Below are 13,894 nucleotides of genomic sequence, written 5' to 3'. Positions count from 1 at the left end.
AATGTTTTCACTCTAAACCCTGAACTCACACTCTAATTAGTTCCTGCTTGTGTTTTAGATTTGCTCTGCTTGTGCTCAAACTGAGCCATTGCACTTTAGCTCTTCTCCTCGCACTGGGTTAGGGTTAGGATTTCTTGTTCTGCACAGCAGCAAGTCTATCAAAATTCCAACTCTTTGCTGTGTACTTGACATCACATGGCCTCTGAGCGTGCACTCACCTTCATTAAGAATGTGGATGTGAGTCTGATACAGACTGACGGGAACATTTCTTTATATCTGAGGCTTGTGGTCGTAAACTTCACCCACAATCACAACTTGTGGATCAAAACAATTTTATCAGATTCAAAATATGATACAATGATGTTGCCGACTGGACTGATGACACAGTAGCCACGCCCCCCATTATTAAACTGTATAAGTTCCTCCCAAAGATTGTAAATAAAGACGCGTGTCCACTTCCTCCCACTGTACAAGAATGAAGCTAAAATACCTCCGATATGGTTGCCTCCATCTTGTGGTTTTGACGTTATACAGAGTCTTCAATAGTGACGTTATTGTGGCGCTGCGGTATCGCGCTCCTACGCACACGATGCACACGACTAATTTTATATCATCAAATAACAAATGAAAAACAACACGTGAACAGACATCCGTGGGATGAGAACGACCTAAAATGACAGGAAGCGTCTTTGCGAAACATTTATTCACCATTGTACTTTTTTGTTTGTACCCTGTCCTGTCAACTAACATGGAGCAGGCAGAGTATATGATCTATATTTCAGCCGACCACCAGGGGTAGATCCATCTTTAAATTCACTCTACGGTTCAGTGAAACTACCCGGCGTCGTTTGTCAAGTGACAAACTGCAGGTTCTTGTCTGCGTCACAAAACTAATCAATCCCTGTGACATTGTGCATTTGTAACCTGTGTGTGTATTTGTGTTTGTGAAGGACTACCCCAGGAACAGACACCCGGGCTGGAGCCGAGGGTCGGTGGCCTACCATGCAGGTGAGATATTCACCATTCCTCTTTTTGTCTTTTGTTATTTTCTCAGGAAGAGGTTGTTGTGTTACTTCCTCCGTATGTGTGGAATTCCTCTGTAGTCTGTTTTGAATGAAACACATCAATTTGATATACTTCCTCTTAAGCACCTATCTGCTGCCTTCAGATGCAAACATCACAGGGCACCGCCTCAGCTGGATGTGGAGGTGCCTCACACAAACAGAGATCAAGGAGGCGCGCAGGCAGATGAGACGGACAGAAAGCAGATAAAACACATGGTGACAGCATCAGAAAAAGGAGAACGATTGTATCTTCATCCCAGTTTAGTCAAAGTTATCTTCATCTCCCTCTGCTTTCACACACACACATTCAGTGTTAGTTGTTTGTGACCACAAGCCCGAGAGAGTTATCTGCACCGGCATCTGCACTAAACCCCTACAGCTCCCATTCCAGGCCTCAGCACCCGTCGCTATCAGTGCTAAGAGATTAGCTGCTGCCGTGTTATGAGAAAAGCGTCAGCTACAGCAGGTAGGTGGCTGCTACTACAACCTTACAAGCTACAGTGGGAAGCCAGGTCTTTATCTGACAATCCACTGTCACAGTCAAGATCTTGTTAGTCCTTATCTGGGCAAAGCAGTTAGGAGCTCGCTGGCTTTCATCAACATGACTTTGGTCTGAAGCATCGCATTGTTAATCGCTCTCTCGGGGGATTTCAGCGGCTCTTACTCTGATTCACACGCCACAAATGTCATTTTCTCTCCATGGATTTCCACCCGGAAATGAGCAATTCTTTTTTCTGTTTTGTTTTTAGTTGTACATACTGTCCGTTTGACCTCCCAATCTATCGGAACACATTTTCTTGTTCACGCCGCACATTCCATTTATATTCGGAGTTGATGTTTGTAGTCCTGAATCCTTGTGTCCCCGTGCCGACTCTCTACTCTGGACACATTGGTAATAATAACAGTTGATGCTGTGTGTCCTGCCGGGGTCTGTGGATGATGCCTCGTTGCTGAGTGACAGACGAGACCAATCATTCACAGAGGCTCCCCGTGCCAGTCCCAGAGGTCTAGGGCTGCGGTCTGTCTGGTTTGGCTGCCGTGCACTGGACACCACAGAAATGTGCACGCCCCAGCACAGCTCCCATTAATCTTATTTGTTAGAGACTAAAATGATGCATGTGGTTTTCCACGCTGTGCGCATGAGGTTTGCCTTCCCATGCTTTGGTTAAGGTGCAGGCTCGGATCCAGCTACTTAAAATCAACAGCCAGGGCCTCTTCTTCATGCAGTGTCTCGCCTCGCCGCTCCATGCATCCCAGATGTTTACTGAACAGCTGCAGAGCCTCGAGAACTGCATTCAGACCCTCTTTGGCAGGATGACAAAAACTTAAACAATGTATTACCCACACAAGGCCGTACGACCACAGCATAAACTGCTTTAAGAACAGACGACTTCAGCGTTGTCACTCTGGTTTTCCTGGTCGGTGCCAGCCAAGCGGTGAAGAGGTGCTGCTACGACTCGTGGTACCTTGTTTATTTTTGGTTACATTTGTATTTGACCTCAGAATCTAGAAGGAAAAGTATCTGCCAGAATATTCTTGGCAGGTCTTAGCTTCATATAGACAGTTGAAACCTCATAGTCTTAGTGTTTGTAATGATGTTATCACTTCTTTTCAGGAATACACTGGATTTACATAGTTTCTTGAGTTATATTGTTCAGCCTGGAAGCAAATGTATAAATAACATAATGATTTTCCTTTTTATACTTTGCCTGTACAGTTTGACTCCTGAGCTCTATTTCTGTGTCCTCTGACCAGTCTGGACCTGGATCACATGGGATGTGTATTGCTGTATTATTTTAAGGTTGTTACTTTACTCCAGATTTATTCCAGTTATATATACAAGTGGCCTTCGACCGTATCGCTGCTCCCCTGTATAGCTTGTAGAGTTCTTTGGCGCAGGCTGGTGTTACCACCAGTGTTTGTATTGAGAGCTGGCCCAGCGTGGACTTCCATCCTATGTGTTGGCTCCGCAAGTTAATGGTCCGTGTGGGAAAGTGGGCCCCTGTAGGCCCCTGTGGGCCCTATCGGGAGCAAACAGCCATCCAACCATTGAGTGCTCCTCAGCAAGCCTCATTAACCGTCTAAACCCCCCATCAGTGAATCACACGTGCTATGACTCAACACCCGCAGCTGAAGGTTGTGCCCTACCACCACCGCCACCATCCATCCCTCACCACCAACATAACCCGAGATAATACGGCTCAGTCTCACTTCTGGGCTGCTCAGTATATCAGTGACGGGGTCTAATCTGATTCCAGCTCAGGTTCCGCAAAAACAATTATTCAGAAGCAACATGTTGTGCAGAGTGATGCTATCATCTTCTTACCTAAAGGGACAAAAATGGGTTTGGATGATATTGTCTCTGTTACACTTTGTACGGAACAAAGACGTCACCACGAAAGGAATCATCTCCTGATATAATCTTATATAGTTTTTCTCACTAAATCGGTTATTTAACTAGAATGGAACTCTGCATGCATCTCCGCCAAGACCCAACAGTCCCGTTGAACTCCACATAAAGTCATGTTCGTTACACATCAGTGGTAGTTACAGGTTTGCAGCGGACTTCGTCACAGATTTATATTTGGATCTGCACACAATTGTACATACTCATAAATATAAATCCCCTAAAGTTGCTTGGTTGTTATTAAGATTATTCCCTGATATCAGTGAAAATGTCAAAAAGCATTTGCAAAGTTAAAGGTTCCGCGTGAGCACTGCACTGGTTTAATATATATTTACATTTGGCCTGAAACACTCAAATGTGAGGAGTTGCTGTTAATATTTCAAAGTGAATTAAATGTCTTTGGGTTTGGGACAGTTAAGAAAACTTTAATCACTACAACAGGTCAAGTTCCGCAGACTTGATCCGTCTTCCTCCTGAATGCTGGTTTATTTTTTCAAAGGCTCCCTGTCGTGTTTTCACTGGGGTCGGGTGGTAAGACGGTATCCTGGGGCATTTGAAAATAGCTACGGTGTCCGTTTCATTATGGCCATGAAAAAAACCCTGCAGCACAATGTGCACATTCATATAATAATAAAGGCACAGGAGAGTTTGTCCAGCTCCACTGTGCGTGTGGTTAAAGACGCCATTACAGTGATGACAGAACTCTTTGTAAAGAGAGTAATTTGTCAAATAAATAACCAAATCAAAAAACACTAAAGACTTGGACCAAAGCAGGAAGCGTGACGTGACAGCTTGTCCTCTGACGGGAGAGTTGGAAAAAGTATTAGGGCCATGTTGAAGTAATACTAAGAGTCATAATACTACGAGAATAAAGTCGGATTATTAGAAAGAAACTGAGTCTGTTCAGAAGAAAGAACCACAGACCCGGAGGAAACTGTGTGTTAAGTGGAGGAGGAAGTGTTTGGTCGTGGTCGATTGTGACGTTATCGTTCTTCACATCCGTCTCATACTGAAAGAGACTTCATGGTTTCACAATGAGAATGTTTGTGAAACTTTTTCTTCCTTTATTCTTGTAATATTACAACTTTTCTCTCAGGATTACAACAGATAAACATAAAGATTTGCTTTTCCATTCCGTATTTTGTTCAGAGAACGAAACTCGAAAAACTTAACTTGTATTTGCAGACATGGTTTTCACAAGCTGGAGTGTCTGGTAACTTTATTACAAATAAGCTGAACTTCATGTGCAGAATCGGTGCTTAAACAATTCAAAGTGGCACCTTCTAATTGTTTGGAAGAAATGGGCAGTTTATTAACCGACAATAAATCATGACCGCACTAAATTAGAAACAATTCTGGTAAATATTGAACTAATCTTGTTATATTAAAAAAAGTCTTGAGTATAATTCAGCTTGGCAGGCAGCTGTGTGCAGCTATTTTTGTTCCTGAGCGTACAATAATATCTTCTGTTGCTTTTCTAAGTGTGCTCTGGTGCTAAAAAGGGTGGAAATCGATCCACAGGAAGCCGGCTCAATTTGGAGCCACGATGTGGTGGAAAATTTGTGTTGGAGACTAAGAGAGTTTAAAATTAGCTTACAGGTGTTGACCAGGGTTTGGCACCAGGGCTCGTGATGGAGTGAGAACCTGATGATGGCGTTAATGCAGAAGTCGGGCCGATCGCTGCGATGGTGGTCGCTGGGAAGGAAAACAGTGACGACCACCAGGTGCTGGCTTGGAGGTTCGTGAAGAGGGTGAAATACTGGATCCCATCTAAGGGTTTGGAGCCGGGCCCACGGGAGGAGAGGGCAGGAGCCCAGAACCTGGCTGAGGACCGACACCAGCTGGGAATAGGAAAACAGGTTTTCTCGTAACATGAGAGTTTGTCTGGAAAAGACCGGGCTTCCCTGCCCAGGGAACAATGACTTCACAGACTCCTAAAACATGAGAAATTAAGACACAATATTTATATTCTCCCATGATTCCGCTCCCCCCACATACGTGATATTTGCACACGTTCCTGAGAATTTACTATAAATTCCATTTGCAGCTTCTACGTGTTGAGCTGCTGATAAATCGTAAACAGTAAAGTGTACTTCCTGGGACCATTTGCCAGAGAGGCCCAGCTATTAAGATCATGGACAGTATATTTAAGTAATGGCTGCTTGGACCTGGAATGAATAAGCAGCAGTTTCTGAGCCATGAAGAACTCCAGAGGTTCACGGTGTTTTTCATGGTTCTGCTGAAGTTACCGTCCTCTGTGCCGGCTCTGGACTGTACCTCAGATTTATTCCTCTTCATTAGTGAGTCGTCTTCGAACTCTTCTACGATCTACCGTCACTTTTTATTGTTTGTGTGCAGAGATTTTTATAAACAGTCTTTGGTGCAGAGGGAAGTTAGAAAACTTTGTGTTCATCCCACCTGGTTTATCTGCAGGGAAGATTTTATCGTCAAAGTTTTTTCATAAAGTGAAACAGAATTTTCTTTATCACCGTTCACGTGAGTAGTTTATGTATAAGCTGTTATTTCAGAGGTTCGTTAAACAGCCGACACAATATTCAGACTTAAGTTCACAACTTTCCAAAATTATAAAGTCTGTGATCCGGCTCAACGTAAAGCATTACGGCAAGAAAACAGGTGCTTTTATTTTGAAGACACGTTGCTGAGGAGGAAGTGATTCAATCTAATGGATGGAGATCACGCTTAACTACTGACGGCTACAGACGGCCTCCTGTTTATAACATTTGTATTAATATTGAACATATCACGTGTCCAAATGGCACCGAATTAACACATCACTCTCCTGGGCCGTTAAGAATATAAATGAGTGTGAAGCTGATAAGATGAACGGTCAGACAGGAAGTCAGACAGGAAGTCAGACGTGTGTTTGTAGATGTAACAGACACTCGTTAAAGAAACGACAGTAAACACAAAACAAGAAAAATGTGTTTCTCATTCAGCTGCAAGATATTGAGTTAACAATCATCTCTGAGTGAAAGTTGAGGGTTAAAGTTTGTGTGTTCTGAGCAGGAATAAAAGCTTATTAATTAATTTAGTCTTTTAAGCGTTTGGTGATAGTTAAACTTGATTTAATTTATAGATACAATCTGAATAATAACTTCCCAACACATCTGAAAGTTGCTCCAGTGGCAAAACACGCCTCCAGCTCTTCAGCCGGCTCTTCCTACGTTTCACTGGCTCCATCCTCAGGCCCGAACCTGGGCCTCCACAGCCCAGCTCACCTCCAGCAGGCGTCTGTGTCACTGTCCGGCGACCTCTGCTATTTATAGCCGCGCTGCCCCGGTGCCGGCGTGGCTCCGCTGTTCGCCTGGTGTGTGGTGTTGTGACAAGGGCCCGCATGGGAGCCGTAATAATACAGTGTCTCCGTCTCCCTCCTGGTGCTCAGATAGAGATTGTTTAAACAGTATCCTGAGCCGGGGACGGGTCCCATGACAACTCCATAAATATTTACCGGCAGCAGCCACGCCGCTTCGCTTGAGGAGCGCTCGTCTGCAGTCTCCCTCTGTAATGTTTTTCTTTTGCCCTTTTTTTCCCCCATTGTTGTCTCTCGCCGCTGCAGCGATGTGTTGTTTTGATGATTTCCTTTGGATGTTGTGCATGTCTTTTTTTTTTCCTGTGGGGGGGGCGGGGGGTGAGAAGTGTTTTTACTCGGCCTGCTTTCACCTTTACACACCATCATCTCACTGGAATGTCAGGATGTCCTGTATGTTGGTGCCGCGTTACATGTTCACATGTTGCACACGCTGGGAAACGGGTTCTCTTGATTTCCAGCAATGGGACAAAAAACACCTCAAACTGGTCTCGATTCAAAAAGCAGCGAGAAAAGTCTTAAACTTAATTAAATATTTTCTTTCTCCTGTATAATTTATTATGTGCTACACTTCATCATGCTGCAGGAGGCAGTTCGATCTTTTCTTATGGAGACGTCCAGTATGATTTTTTTCTTTTGATTAGTTAAACATGTGGAAATCACTGCTGGACGAATTGGTCTCATTGTGTAAGTTGCAGATTTGGTGAAGTTGGCGTCGGGCCTGAAACAAAGTGTCTCTGCTGCTGCTCCAGTAACTTATCACTTCACCTACGAGCCCTGATGAGTTTTATAATGAAGGATAATGAATTTATTTCCTTTTTATGACACTTAATGCACCTGATGCAAGTCGTATTTATTAAATTCATTCTATTGATGTAATATAATACATCGTTAGAGGCCATATTGTCCCGACTGAACTCCAAAGAACTCTGGGTCCTTTTAATAAATGACTAATTTTGACTTTAACTCTTTTACTTCTTATTTAAATAGACTTCTATTCTCTCTGTAGCTCTTTTAATGTCTTTTCAATTTTGCGTATTGTCTTATTTAGATTTTCCAGTTTGTCACGATGCCTTTTAAGGTTTAAAGTTGCTCAAAGGTTTTGTACCAGTAAACTCCCGTCTCTTTGCTCGATGGTTCTTTATCAGACTTTCATACGCTGGCAGATGTGATTGTGAAAGACTGCTGCAGAAAGGTTCACCCACACAGTTGCATCATTTCGTTTGATTTACCTACCAACAATAATAAATCCAGTTCTTCTCCCCTGTGCCCTCACAGACGATGGGAAGATCTTTCATGGCAGCGGGGTCGGCGACGCTTTCGGCCCTCGCTGCTTCAAAGGCGACATCATGGGCTGCGGCATCATGTTCCCACGGGACTACATCCTGGACGGAGAAGGTGAGCGGCGTGGGTTCAGGTGGTAGAATTACATCCGTCACTCGTTAAAAGCGGTTGACGTGTTCGTGGGAGGTTTCGCTCTTCGCCCTAATTATCGAGGTTTAGCATAAGACGGCTGCTGCAACGTTCGGTCTTAACAGAGGTTCGTTGTGTTTGGAAAGAAACTGGATATTAACCAAGGTCCCGGCACAGAAACCTGAGCAGTCACTCACAGGTGAAACGTCTTGTCCTCCATCTTTTCCCTGAAACATAAACTTTCTGCTCTCATGTGGTTTCACGACGTTTAATGAAACATGACAGGAACTAATAAAACCAAATAAGAGCCTACAAACAGTGCTGGGATGTAACTAAGTACATTTACTTAGTTACTTATACTTTTTCCATTTTTCATGTATTTGTACTTAATCTCAGGTACTTTTCACTATTACTCTGCTACATATATCTGTACTTTCTCCTCCACTACATTTATACAGTGCAAGGTTTTACATGTTTTACACTTTTTTTACACATATGTTTAAAGGCATTAATGAAAAATGTCTTAGCTCCAAACTATAACCTGGTATTTAATCAGTTACTTAACCTGTGCTCTGCTTTTGTATGAATGCCTTTTCTTTAACGCGCTTTATTGTCCTCAGGTGACATGGACGACTGGGATCGGCCGGAGGTCCGTCCGGGTCCTGCAGGCGTCCAGAACGTCCTGTACCTCAACGAAGAAGAGGAGGAGGAGGAGGAGGAGGAGGAAGAAGAAGACGGGGAGGAGGTAGAGCAGGGACAGGAGGGAAGGAAGGTCACGGTGAGGAATACTGACTGTTACCTATATTTCATCCAGTTCAATGAATGTTACAGTATTGACTCTTATTGTGGAGGTGACGGTGGTTCTCACGTCTTGAGCTTTAACCTAATGTGTGATTTCCTGGGAGGTTCCACTGAGTTCATGTCATTGTTGTCGAGCTACAGACGTGACGACAGATATGTGGCAACATTTTACACAGTAAATTCAGCAAATAGAGAATAAACAGCAGTTAAACATCAGGAGTTAAGATATTATGGAACTGCAGGAGGAGTTTCTAAACATTCATTCTGTGGAATAGTGTGAATTCAGCCGACAAAACCAGAAACGGAAACTTGGGCTGTGTCTGAAATCTCTTACTTTGTAGTGTTTTCCAAATGTTTATTGAAATTCTTTCTACCCTGTGTAGTGGATCCCTCGTGTCCCTCAATAAATACCATCATGCATTGCGCTCATGGCGTTGACAGAACGCAACATGGCGGAGAAACGAGGGAGAGAGGGCGGCTCGTCTCAGCCTCCTCTCTAGATGTTTATCTACACATTCACAGATTCATCTTCAAATCTCATTATACATTTTACATAATTACAAATCTGATAAACTCACATTAATTGAGGTAGATATACAACTCTCTCTACACACACTGAATCTTGGCTCCATATTTTGGTGCATTACCGCCATCTGTAGATCAGTGGAATATCTTTACATGTGTGTTTTCACGCATGTGCTCGTGTGTGCGTGCACGAGAACAACCAAACAGAGCTCCACCTGTAAAAACATTATGGCTTCACTGGTGTTCAAAAACTCCACTGGGTACCTTTAACATATATTAAATCTTTCTTTTGGCAGCTCTACCTGTGGAGCAGCACTCAGCAGGATTACAGCAATTATTTTACATGACTTGTAAAAGCAGGAGCCCCAGAGACTTGCATCATAATGAATACTTTCATATTCTGCTGTAACATGGCTCCTGTGGGACCCATTACTGGGAATCTAAATATACCACACATACGCCCAATCTCCCTGCACCTCACTGGAACCATCTCCACTGGCGCTGGAGATGGTTCCTGTCCACGACGAGTGAAGAAGAGGAAATCTGCACAACTGTAGATGTATTGGCCGGTGACGGTTCGAGCACGAGGCTCTTAATGAAATACAGAATCACAGTAGATGTCTCAATAATTTTGTGTAGAAGAATCAGCCGCTTTGAGACATGCACAGAACTTCGCAGATACTTCCACCAGAGGAAGTTCAGCGAGCGACAGATGCAAAAATGAAAACAACAACAAAAACACACAAATCTCCTGTTGAAAACACGTAGCAGACGCAGATGAATGAGTCAAGTTTGAGGTGATACGAGCCGACGACTGTGTCCGTGTGTTGCCAAGAAAACCACGTGACCTCCGCAGCGGAGATGATGCGTCACTTCCTGTCTCTGTCAGCTGCGCCCGGCTGAACTTAATAAACTGCTCTGGTTGGCGGACGAAACCTTTCGCAGAGCGGGGACTTTAGTTTCCGGGATTTTCTTCAGAGGGCGTTTGTTTTGAGAAGCTCTGCAGGTTTTTCTCCTCCTCCTGACGGCAACAATTTCCTCTTAACGACGTCGCCACTCCGTCTTGTTTTCACCGAGCGACACCTGGCAGCTGGGAATCAAACACCGTGCGTTTTTTTAATTGTTCTCGATTCGAAGCTGCTGAGAATCGTACGCTCGCAGGCCGGCGGGGTTTCACAGCGCTGGTGCAACAACACGGTGCTGAAACCCAAGTGGGTGAGAAGGAAGAGGCTGAACTGTAATCCAGGGATTTGTCAATATTTATCCAGCAGGACACATTTACCCACAGTGCAACGCTCCACAACATCACACAGGCCACTATGGGCACGGCTGCACGTGCGTGTGTGTGTGTGTGTGTGTGTGTGTGTGTGCGTGTGTGTGTGTCGTGTGTGTGTGTTGTTCTTACCTATGAAACCAGTCACATACCTTCTCCAGTCACTGAGCAGCGGTGCAGTGGGTGGCACACTGGCTGTTTGATGTGTGACTCAGCCTGATTAATTGAAGACACACACTTCACAGAACTTGTCTTGTTGTGTTTCGTGTGTCAGTGTTTGTTCTCGGACTTGGAGAGAAGCCCTCGCATTAGCATCGAAAAGCTTGTTGATGTTCTTTTGAGAACAGCTGGATGATGTTTGATCACTCGCTGATTTAGCAGAGACACGTTGTGCAAACATTGACTTTTTACCCCCACGAGAAGACAGACGTTACACTGTCGCCTATTTACTTAACAATATCCGAACTGCACATGATTCCTGGTTACAGGCGGAGCACCGAGTCCTCTCACATGGAGTTTGTTTAAGAATCGTTACGTAAGACTTCTCTTCTCTTGACTAATTCCTCCATCGCTCCATCCGAGGATTTACCTTCACCCAGAGCTTTGTGTTTGTTTATCTTAACTCGCTGTCGCCCCCTGTGGTCCCGCAGGTGTTCTTCACAAGGAACGGGAAGCTGATGGGCCGGAGGGAGATGCTGGTTCCCCCTGGTGGCCTCTATCCCACCGTGGGGATGCTGAGCAGCGGCGAGAAGGTGAAGGTGGATCTGCATCCTCTCAGCGGCTGAGCTCAGGGTCGGGACTCGGACTCGTGACGCCCTGCAAACAGCTGGCTGCGCTGTAGAGCTCACCCCCCGGTAGCCTAGCATGCTGCTAACACTCACCAGAACACACGCAGATCAGCTGCACACATGCACGTCGCTCCCCCCCCCGGCTTTTATTTATATAAGAAACACACAATCATAAGCAGGAGCACAACCGGGGCCCCCTCCTGGTTGTGTAGTAGCAGAGATCCCGGGTGACCGTGAGTCCAGGAGCAGGCGACTCCTGACAGACGTTGAACTGTTGATTCTATGCAACCTGCTCTGCTGTCGTCCTCTCACCTCGTCCTGCATGAAGCTCGTCTCTGAAACACTGAGCTGTTCCATCCTGCTCCTGAGGGCTGGCTCACGTCTTCTGTTTAGCTTGTCACGACCCCAAAGCAAAGCAGAGCGAGGCCAACAGTTGTGCCGAGTCAGAGCTCGTTGGCACTTTATGTTTCAGGTGACAGAGCCTCCCTCCCTCCCTCCCTCCCTCAGCCTGGCCCCTCTCCTCTCTCTGGGTGACGCTGCCCCCCGGTGAGCGATCAGGGAGCTGCTGCTCTGGATCCGTTTCATCTTATATCACAAACCAAACATGAGATTCTGCTCCTGAGCAGCGTCCGATCAGACGTTTCCTAAGAGCGGATCAATAGATTTGTGAGTATTTTTCTAGTCTCGTGTTGGAAACGATCAAACGAACACATCAGGAATATTTTCTACAAGGAATCTGCAAAATACGCATTTAAATTTATCTTCTACGTCAAAGGTTCAGGGAGCGTGTTTTGATTTTTGCACTTTGACTATGTGACGTGGACGGTGGGGAGACGTGCAAAACAGTGGGTGGACAAGATAACAGACAACTTCCAGTATGATACAGTCCAATGCATCAGAGCCATATCAGGACCCCCCCCCCCCCGGTATCTGTCCTGAGGGATCTGAACACAAGTGGTGAGCGTTCGTCCATTCGCACCTTTAAAACATGTAATGTCCTGGATGCGTCTCCTGTGAAGTCGTTTGATCAGATCTCACAAATAATGTTTTTATCCTGTCAGAGTTTCCAGATGTGTGTGTGTGTGTGTGTGTTGGCATGAAGGAGAGAGAGTGAATCATTGTGCTGCTATGAAGAAGGAAGTTACTATTTTAAAAGAATAAAACGCCTCCGATCTCAGGACGAGTTTGGGTCGATCACACTTGACGTTCAGGACCAAACGCTCGTGATCAGTTCCCTCAGGACAGAAGTTTCCTCGGTTATCAACTCACGACCCTGAAAGTCTAATCGACCTTCACCAGAGTCCGAGCTGTTGAACTGGATCATACTGTCACTGTTGCTTTGACACGTAGACGGTTTTACTCTTTTTCCATTTTCTCCCCGTTTCACCTGTAAAGTTAGAATAATGTCGTGTTTGGCTGGTAAGTTAAAAGATTGTCTCTTGTCTTGTGTTTGATTAAAGGGAACGATTTTAATGTATCAGCTGAATGGGTTAACCAAAACCTTCATCAAGTCTCTCACGGTTATCTGTGTGTGTCTGTTTCTGTGTAGTTTAATCACACGTTCCTCTGGGGGCACACAGCAGGTTCTTGTAGTGGTTTCGTTTTGCATGTAGACCAACGAGGATCCTTCAGACAGTAACACTAACATGCTGTATAATCACGACACAGGGTTTAACTGTTGAATCACAAATCTGCTGGAGATTGTACGTTTGTTTTTAGCTGTTGTGCGTTTGATTTCGAGCCATCGGTGAAATGTGTAAGAATTGTGTAAATCAGTGTGTTGTTGTCCTGCAGGGCTGGATAGAGACTCGTGTACACGTCTGAACTGTAAAACTGAAGCTAGACAGTGCAAAGATATTAATGTGACACTGATGTGGACGTTTCCTCCACATCGACGTTCAGGGTATTAAAGTCACTCGTATTTAAGTTTACTCAGAATCTCAGTTTACAAAAGAAATGACGTTTCAACCAAATTAGAGCAAAATCTGGTTAAAAATCTTTGTAGCATCTCTTAGCCTCCTCAGTCCTGTAATAATAATAATAATAATCTCTGGCCTTGTTGACATTGCACTATAACGGCCTTGTTCACTTCATGTTTGATCATCAATAAAGGTTCAGTGAAGTAACAACGCTGTGTCCACTTGTTTCTAACTTTCTCAATCCATTTAAAAAGGTTCGGAAGTTGATTCATAAATCTGGTTTATATTTTACAGATGTTTTAGTTTAAAACCAGTTATTGTCTAGTCTCAGTAATTAAGTTGATTTTGAAATTCTTGTGGTTCTTAAACTCTTTGT

The 13,894-nt window shown here is 44.5% G+C and overlaps 1 protein-coding gene across 1 annotated transcript in view; it reads left to right on the top strand.

The window, feature by feature from the left end:
* The window catches only part of spryd3 (SPRY domain containing 3), a 50,700-nt gene extending 36,975 nt beyond the window's left edge, over nt 1–13,725 (top strand). Inside the window, exons 8-11 of the mRNA XM_035159316.2 lie at nt 951–1,008; nt 8,078–8,197; nt 8,833–8,990; nt 11,462–13,725. Of these exons, the coding sequence (XP_035015207.2) occupies nt 951–1,008; nt 8,078–8,197; nt 8,833–8,990; nt 11,462–11,596 (471 nt within the window). The 3' untranslated portion in view covers nt 11,597–13,725. The remainder of the gene's footprint in view (nt 1–950; nt 1,009–8,077; nt 8,198–8,832; nt 8,991–11,461) is intronic.
* The last annotated feature ends 169 nt before the right edge of the window (nt 13,726–13,894 follow it).

The sequence above is a fragment of the Hippoglossus stenolepis genome, chromosome 6 (assembly GCF_022539355.2).
Source record: "Hippoglossus stenolepis isolate QCI-W04-F060 chromosome 6, HSTE1.2, whole genome shotgun sequence".
Lineage (NCBI taxonomy): Eukaryota > Metazoa > Chordata > Actinopteri > Pleuronectiformes > Pleuronectidae > Hippoglossus > Hippoglossus stenolepis.
The sequence above is the reverse complement of the archived record's forward strand: the minus strand, read 5'-3'. Positions and strand labels throughout refer to the sequence as shown.